The sequence below is a fragment of the Tigriopus californicus genome, chromosome 10, assembly GCF_007210705.1.
Source record: "Tigriopus californicus strain San Diego chromosome 10, Tcal_SD_v2.1, whole genome shotgun sequence".
NCBI lineage: Eukaryota > Metazoa > Arthropoda > Copepoda > Harpacticoida > Harpacticidae > Tigriopus > Tigriopus californicus.
The window spans coordinates 8,728,783-8,738,044 of NC_081449.1; the positions used below are offsets into that span (position 1 = coordinate 8,728,783).

A 9,262-nucleotide genomic window follows, 5' to 3' on the forward strand; every position below is an offset into this window, starting at 1 on the left:
ACAAAATCCTGATCAACCCTATGTTCAAGGGCTAACCAGATCTGCCACGTTTAATTCGTTGGTGGATCAGACCTCATATGAATATAAAGTTAAATGAAATGGATACTTTTCCGCCTTGAACTTCTGGGAATTCCATTTCCATTAGCGTTAAGGAAGAAAGTCTGCAATAAAGAGAAAAAAAGATTTGTTCTTATTTCAGTTTACAGGAAGTAAAAAAAAAAGTGGAAACATGGGTGTTTGGGGTAACCATTTTATGTGGTTGCTGAAATTAGCGAGGATTTTACCTCGAGCCTCGCAGTGATTTCTTTCAAGTTCTATAAAAATATTTTTTCTACTTAAAGTTGCCATTGTATGTTTTATGCTGTCGATAAATGTCAACGCAAGTAAGAATATGTATACAAATGGTCAGTAATTTCGAATCGAGAACGCACCATCAAACAACTTGTGGGTGAAATTGTGTCATTCCTTTTTAGAATTAAGTGAATCTTCCATTTATTTTCTAATTTTATGAGTGAATGTTGTTTCATATGAATGGACTTAGGGAAGTAGTCATCCGATCCAAATCGCCAACAGCCACAATTTTGCCCTTCCGGCTCTACTAATTGAAATAACGATGTAATCAATGTTCTATGTCATTGGGAAGCGTTAAGCGTTATCGTTGGGATGATGACGATGTGCTGCTCCTTGTCTTGGCTGAAGAAAGAAGCGCCGTAATCGACGACGATGATGTTGATGTTATCGTTGGCATTGCTAGTGGCGAAGCTGACGTTGGTGCGCGGGTTGTTGTGGCGGCTTGGGTGGTCAGGTTTTCCGAGTCGGTCATGATTATCCATTGGTGTCGCTCCGTGGGGTGTTGAGCCTCTCGATGGCGGCGGAGATCGACTTTCCTCTGAAACCTTTTCTCGCACGACTGACACGCGAAGGGCTTGTAACCACTGTGCTTCCTCATATGTGTAATGAGATTCGACGACTGACTGAACGATTTACGGCACACGACACACTGGTGGGGCTTCTCACCTGGGGATTCAACGCAAAAGAGGAATTAAAACAGGAGGAAGAAAACGAGGAAGAAGACGTTGAGATTATCATCATTCAATCATCATAAGCTTCCCAAATCCTAATCGCTCCCCCTGCAACGATGGACTTGGCCAATTGAGACTTATGCGTCACGCTGTACATAGAAATATCTGTTCACTATGTACATGAACGTTTCATAATCTCAAGGCTTCGTCTCAACTCTGGGGAAAGCGGGTCCCCCAAATTTTTGATTGTGCCAAAGCGTTATAAAATCACACTGTTGCGTATTTCTGGGTTCAATGTGTCACACATTGTTTTTGGATGATATAGTCGCCATCCTACCTAAAAGTTATCATTGTACTTATTTATTTGTATTTGTACAACTCTAAAATATGTCAAATACACGAGTCACGTACTTTAGAACAAATTATTTGATTGTGACCCTCTCCAAACAACCAAAATTACCGAGAAGGAAAAAAGGAAAAATATAGGAAGTTTTTCTTTTGTTGGTAAAAAACGGTGAATTATTAGAACTTGGTTGAATGGGCAGAAAACATTCGCTTGATACTTTTTCGTCCAAGTAATGTTCAAAGTTATGGGTTTAGGACAAACTTGACCGAATATATCCACCTCGGCTCTTCATTGAAAACAATCCGCAAAGATCATGGTTTGGTTAGCAAAGGAACCTATTGTCCACACTTATTTCCTCTCAAAAATGAAAACATAAACTTATACTGTATAAGTGCTACAATCGTAAAGAATATAGGCTTGCAATTTTTACAGTAAAAAAGAAGAGTGGTGAATGGTCCAATGTCTATAAGGACACATTTGTAGAGTTATGTTGAAAGTATGCGGTCAATTGCTACTTCAGAGGTGAGAAGGAAATGAAAGGAGACATTTGGAGAAAATGAGGAACTACCAATAATTTGATTGTTAGAATACCAGAGACGATCAGCGATGTAATTTGATCTCTAGGGGCATTTGATAGTATATAGCTGAGCTAAAGCTATTCATTCATACGTATATTTCTAAACACTGGATGTCGGATGACCGACCACTCTGAGGCTAAACAATGCAATAAACCGGTTTCGATCAATTCCCAGGAGCTCATTCATTGTACTGTATAGCCAGCCGAGTGGTCGGTCGTCCGACATCCAGTTTCTATTCTATCATAAGGCTAGGAACTGGTATAATGTTTTGGGACACTCAGTCATTAACAAGTGAGAAGCTGGTTGTTGGATGATGCTGTGAGAGTTGATGGCCCTCAAAGATTTGCTTTACGTAGCCGGAATTTGGGACATATTATAAACTGATTCGCCTCTGAAGCTAGAAATGCCGCCTTTAGGCATTTATTGTAAATATGAAATGTAAAATTTCAAACTAGCCATTATTTCATGCTCCAGAAGATGTTATTGAAGTTTATAAAAAAAACAAAGAAAAAAAAACGCAGTACACGTGAGGGAGATCTAGTACTAATTACAATAAAACTCTTTTAGTACACCAAGGTGCATGAGACATCACTTATTGGTTGGCAAAGTTGGCCAACAAAATCCATTTTCTTACTTGACTTGCCCTTTGGTCAATCCTGGATAATGGTTCATGATCCATGCCTTACTTACCAGTGTGAATGTAGGTGTGCTTTTTCATGTCTGATTTTTGGTGAAACCTTTTGCCGCAATACTGACAAGGAAAGGGCCGCGTATCTGAATGAATGAGGAGATGAGTGGAAAGCGTCGAGCTTCGTTTGAAGCTCTTGCCACATTGGCCACACTGTAATCCAATAAAAGAATGAACGTAAATGAAAACAAACAATTGCACACCACACGGAGCTGAAAGACTCAATCCATACATCGTCCATCATCGTCATCGTCATCATCATCGTCATCATTATCATCAACATTGTTACGCATTGTACCTTGAAATTCCTCTTGTCTTTCGTGGCTTTGATGATCGAATCTTCTACCGGGGAAGAATGACTGGGCAGAAGAAAGTCTTTGGTTGGACCCGTTGGGGGAGTGCTGGACACGTGGGCGTCGGATTGGGCTGGACTGGTTGAACAATCAAGAAACGGAAACTTCCGCGAATGTCCATCCAACGAGGACTTCAGAGGCAGGACCAACACATTATTGTTGTCCTTGGAATCATGTTCCAATTCGCAACTCTGAGCCGGGGACCAAATGGATTTGGACCGTTTCTTATTGTTGGAACGGGTACACAAGTCCAGTGGAGTCTCCAATAGGCTACCTGCAATAGGTCATCAATCGATCAATTGGGTCATAGTGATGATTGAGTGACTACGAAGCTCACTAGGCACTAGGTTAGGGGTCCACCAAGTTGACTTAACTCACCGTGTGAAAGGCTGGTGATTGTGGGGTTGGTGTCACTAACCACCGGGTTGACAACCCCGTCAGCATCAGCATCCTCCGCCGCTGCATCAACACTCGAGGATAGCTCAGAGTCCAAATGTGGATGGCCGCATTTCGAATCGAATAGTAACCGATGGGCCAGATAGGATTGCAAGGAGAGATGAGTGGCTGCCGAGAGGTTCAAGAATGGCGGGAAATGGTGTAAGGGGTGGTTTATGGGCGATGAGGATGTGTCATTGGAGTGACGAGTGATTGGGCCAGGAAAACTGCATGACCCGTGAAGCCGAGGATGCGTGGAATGGGTCAGGTTCATCAGTGGACCCAAGAACCATGGAATGGAGGGTCCCGCTATCATGCTGGGCTTACTGTCAAAGTCCAGAGACTCGTGCGATTCTTCTGTAATGAAATGAACACATCCAGCTTAATAAGAGGCGCGAGATGAATCCAGGTCATCAGCAGAATATGCAGGCCGTAGAGTTGGGTGTGGTAGCGTAGTCTATTTATGCCCGTTATCGGACACACGACCGTCGATCATTCAAATGTTTTTTTTATGATCTGAATCCATTAGTTGTTCACTAAAACTCTAAAAGAGCCTATGAAAGTAATGAATTCGGTTCTCTTTTTTTCTTCTTTCTCTTAATCTCTCATTTACTAACACACACCAGAGTCAGTAAAGAGGCCAAATATCAATCGAGGTCACTCTATGCAATTTACATGCGAGTATATGCCAAAAACGAGTGAAGCTGCCACAAACCCCAAAGAAAGGAGAAGTGGGTGGACTCTTTTAAAATGTGCGGTACTCCTTTTGAACGCCGCCGCCCGCCAATCCTTCTTTTCCATGCGTGTGTAACAACTGTGTATCATCAACAAGATGAGGAGTCAACGTTGGGTGATCAATCCAGCGGATCGTAAGTTCGTAACTTAAATGCCAATGATCCGAGTATCTGTGTATAGAAAGAGGAGATAAGAGCCAAGAGCCAAGAGCCAAGAGCGAGAGAGCGAGAGAGAATGAAAAAGCTCCGCCGCTCCTAATTCCATTTAGTGCACTCTCAAGCTCTCCCTCAGGTCCTTCCATCTGGCCTGCCACCTTGACTTTGGCCCCAAAGCACATCCTACCAATTTGGGGAGCGACCATCATGATGATTTCGTCCACCTTGCCAGATTGACGCGTGGTGGCCTGATTGTCGTCATTTTGCCCATCTGGAGTCTCTAGAATCGCTGGAGTCACAGGAGTCTGGGTTTGGTTGTCCTGAGTGCTGGCTAATGTTGCTACGACTCGTTTTAATTCGAAGGTTTCTGATGATCCTCAGTAAGCACGGGCCACAATATGGCAGGTGTACGTACTCACTACATAGGTACGTTGGAGTTAGACTATCTATGTACGTACTTCACTCTCCACTAGCGAGCTGACTAGCGATGTATTTATTCTCCGCTGCACTGCTGCCATGCAGTATCATCCCTACATTCTGTGCTCACCAATCCCCCTCCCCCCACCCACCCACACACACACAGTCCCCTTATGTGTGGTAATGGTGTACACACTGTGAGTATGTAAGTACCTTTACTGGCCACGAGCTCATCGGACACGATTGGAAGGACCGAGGAAGAGAAGCGGAAAAGGGCAGGAAAACAAGATCCGAAGTAATTCTCGCTTCACATCTGACTCTCCCAAGTGTTCCCTTCTTCTTCTTCCACGCCTGGCTTCGTTGGTCCGATGGTCGGTTGGTCTGAGTGAAATGGAGGAGTATACCAAGGTGGGGGCTAAATCGTTGCTAGATCCGAAACAGGGTGGCTGCTGGGTCAGTTCCGCTTTTTGTTCTGTCTGCCTCGCAAAAGACAGGCACATTTCAGATCTGCCTGCCAGACTCATGGAAGAGCAGTCAATCCACTCGAGCAGCCTTGTTCAACGACCATTTGGGACTGGGAGACGCGAAGCGAGAGACGAAAGAAAGGTGAGTGCGAATGACCAGCGATGTAAGCTAGTATGTGGTTCTGAACCAGCCAGATTGGTGGCTGGCTTGAGGGAGAAATGGCTTCGCTGAAGCCTCGGAGAGTCCGATCTTTTTTTCAACTGATTTTCAGGGAGTGAACAGCCGGCAAATGGGACTAGTTCCAACGACGGTTACCAAATCTCTTTCAGCACGAGCCAGAAACACGCATCGACTTTAATGATCTTGGTCGGTTGCATCCTAGTGAGGGGAACTTCTCTGCTTAAATCACCGGCTTTACCTCCGTCAACTTCGGCGGCCCCATCATTGCCCAAAATCTTAACGGATTTGATTCCTTGGAAGCCCTTTCGAACGTTCAAGTGGAGTGATCTTGCCAGATTGAATGATCGGGTAGATTTCGGAAGCGGGATTTTCGAGATGATCAGTTTTGCAACAAATCAGTTATCGAAATAACTTAAGGAAACAGAGCATCCTGACAGTTTGATAGGTATTGGTGCTATGATAATTCTGAGATAATTCTTATTGCCCCTGAGAAATGATTTTCTCGATCTAGAGAGCCATTTGTCAAAACTAGTTTCAGCTTTGGTTATGCGTGCGGAAGACGAAAGCGAAAACGGGCTTGAAAGAATCCACACCAATCCACAAGATGATTTTGGGCAAGAGACAACACTTTATTGCTACATTAGAATAATCAAAGAACGGTTATGCTAGAGGCTTTCTTCTTTTCGTCACAAGAGGATTTCGCCTTCCAACTTCATTAATTCTACTTGTAATTGATATTGGTTCCATCGTGTCTAATTTGAGCGTAAATATTTTTTCGACCATCTCTCCTCATCACCTACCCAACCGCCGCCCCAATAGGGAGCCAAAATAGAATCAAGAAGCTTTAAGTAGCCCTTACAATTTTTCGAAAGGCGTTCATGAAGTACAATTTAGGACCCAACCGACGAACGAAGATTTTGATTTCAAATTTGTGGGCCTCTTTCATTTGATGTAAAAAAGCATAGTATTTGCCACTTGTCTTAAGCCTATGCGAGAAAGGCGTTTCCACTGGGCGGAGACGATAGGTGTGAAAGGTGGTAATTTTGAAGCTCTGAAAACTAATGACAGCAACTGGGCCATGACGCCCAAAGGCCCAAACCAGTCTTCCAGCAATTTGCCAATTCCTATGACTACTCCCACACCCCTTCGTGAAGGAAGATCAATATAGCTGGCCTCAAGCCCCTAACAACCTTGATTTTGAGGAAATTGGCAAGATTATTTGCCATAACTTGGACGAAAATAGGGGTCCTCATACCCGTCTGGCCCAAAAAGATGTGACCTCCCAGATCGCCTGATATTGACCACATCAAACCGTTGGATTTCTGGGTAGGGTTGGCGATGGAGGCCGAAAACAACTTCAGGAGACACCCCCAATGTCTAAGCTCTCATGAACAATATCAGCAAGATCTAGGGCATCCTCTTAGAGGACCACTCAGTCAAGATGGCAAATCAATGAAGCCTCAACGAAGCAATTTTTTTATCAATTTCAACAAAGTCTTAAAGAAAAACCCAAATCTATAGAACTTCTTGTTGTATGTATTGTCTTCAGAATTCAAGTGAATGTAGGTATAACTAAGCATATTTTTTATGATTATAAAACATAGTTTCAAACCTACACTTTCAGTGTGTTTTAAGTGACATGATGTGGCATTTTGATCTGCTTTGAGATTATGCAAGAAAAACCAAAATCTTTTACTTTTATGAAATTGAAAGATCATTTTTCAATAACAAAAAAGAAAAAGAAAATCTGTATCAATGCTTTGGGAATTTAAGTTAACATACAGATACAGCCGGGGCATTTGAAGCTATAAACAATCAATATTGATTGAGCCATTACAGTATGTTCGATATAACTAAGAAGCGTGTAAATAGATTCGATCATAATTGTAAGTAAATGCCACCAACTAAGGGTGTTCCCAATTTTCATAAAATAGGTTTGAAAATATTAGTTGTGCTTAAGTTTTTAATGTGGGCTAGAATTCCATAAAACAAGAAAACAAAGCTTGTTTCTTATGATTTTGCGAGCTAGAAAAATGCCAAAATTCCGTCCAAACTTTAATAGGACCTTTAATAGCTGACCTATTTATTGATGATGGATTAATTGATGATGATATGCGATCAAAAATTTAATAGAACTGCTACTTATTGAATGGCCGTCTCTATCAGATTTCAACACCTTAAACTTATTTGCAATTTCATGTCCTCTTCTTGAAGAAAAACTTTGGGTAGCCGTCGCTCTGTTCTTCAAATTTTCTATCAAGGATAGTTGCTTATTCAGAGAGCCATGAATGAAAGTTTCCAACAGTAGCGTTTAGTTTGTTTTGGGTTGATGAGAGTCAACGTTACATCCATGAGTTTTTCATGAAAAAAGGCAAACTCACCAAAATCTATCTTGACTTTCTTTGAGCCTTTCTTTTCTCAACTTCATGTCAAGAAGGTGACGCCCCTTGGAAAAAGAGCTAGTTTGATGAACTGTCGATCGTGGAGCGTCATCAATTTCATCATCATCATAGTTCAAGAAACAAAATTAATCCAACAAGGAAACGAATCACTTTCTTTGCTTGAAGATTAGAAAAGTGAGGGAAAAACCAAAGCAATATTTAGCCACCATGATTACATGGAAATTGCTTTCGAGCCACTCAATAAGGGTTTCCTAAAGTGATGGTTAGTTTCTTTTGCTTTGATGATGATCGAAATTATACCCATGCAGCCCAGTTTCCATAGAAGAAAAAAATACATTTATTTCATCACTCTTTTCTTCACTTCAAACTTTTCAAAGCTGTGTTCAATTGAAATACCTAATTGTGCTGATCAAAAGCGTGTGCTGTACATATTCTGTGGTTTCTAAGCTTGTTACAACCATAAGAATACTGAGGTATCAACTTGCCGATGCTCGGTGCCTCTGGTTATATTTAAAGAAAAGTCTAAATCTATCTATCTCTATGCCAACAACCTGATTGAAAAAGAACGTAGGAAAAAAGATGCTAAAGTATACTTTTTTGGTCAACTGAAGTTCTAAACGCATTGAAACATCTCATTCTCGAACTTTTTGGCTGATATACAGTCAATTATTGTAGGGTGTTCCAAGAGGGCAAGTGGAAACATGACCTATTATTCTTTTTCAGCTTGATATTTGCTCCAGCCTCATCACTCTATCTATCTCAAGCCAATCCAATACCTTACCTTCCATGATGACCAGATCCCCTCAAAGAATGAGGTAGACTTTCACTTAATGAACGATGATGATCACACTCACTGGCTCTGGGTCGACTAGCACAATGGTGACATGATTCCTCAGGCTCGAGACAATGCAATTCAAGGGAAGCCAAATCTCTTTCTGGGAATCTCACTACCAATAACTCTCAGCCCCACCCGACAACCAAATCACCAAGTAATAGGGTCCAAATTCAGTTGTTCAATCCTTTGGTTCCGGATGATTTAGCCTGATGTTGAAGAAGCCAGGAAGGCACGTGCCTCGACGAATCTGCTGACAGTTAGATACTAAATATAGAGGTAAATCCACCTTCATCCGAGGGTGATCCCGTCTACTACAGCACCTAATGTATTTGTAGGATGGTCAGGAAGGTGTTACGCCTCTCAGACAGGGCAGAAAAGGAGGAGGAGGAGGCGTCTCTGGGAATGAAAAACTTACTAGCTGGCTGACTAACCGTGATCATGCTTTGGTTTTACCGTTGAGATTTCCTACCGATTTTCTGCTCGCTCACATCAGGTCTTTGCCGGTTGGTGGGCCAATGGCTGTTCCATCTTGTCGGCTGGCCAGACGAAGTTAACGTCCAACAAGATTGCAGATGGCCGGCCCGTGCCCTTGATTCTCAGTTTGGGCAACATGCAGCGGGAGAGGCGGGCGNAGCAACTAGAGTACACGAT

The 9,262-nt window shown here is 42.4% G+C and overlaps 1 protein-coding gene across 1 annotated transcript; it reads right to left on the reverse strand.

The window, feature by feature from the left end:
• Positions 1-491: 491 nt before the first annotated feature.
• On the reverse strand, positions 492-8,869 carry LOC131887665 (zinc finger protein 37-like). The gene is made up of 5 exons (XM_059236309.1): positions 8,558-8,869; positions 3,366-3,779; positions 2,933-3,261; positions 2,637-2,787; positions 492-1,017 (listed from the first exon to the last, which is right to left on the reverse strand). Exons 1-5 carry the CDS (start codon positions 8,562-8,564, stop codon positions 653-655), a joined length of 1,266 nt encoding a protein of 421 aa, XP_059092292.1. The 5' UTR covers positions 8,565-8,869; the 3' UTR covers positions 492-652.
• Between the last annotated feature and the right edge of the window lie 393 nt (positions 8,870-9,262).

Excerpts from the sequence above, each read along its gene's own strand:
- LOC131887665 (XM_059236309.1), bottom strand. Across the intron at positions 2,788-2,932 it reads AAGACAAGAGGAATTTCAAG|TGTGGCCAATGTGGCAAGAG; the intron begins GTACAATGCGTA and ends ATTGGATTACAG. Across the intron at positions 1,018-2,636 it reads GCACACCTACATTCACACTG|GTGAGAAGCCCCACCAGTGT; the intron begins GTAAGTAAGGCA and ends TTGAATCCCCAG.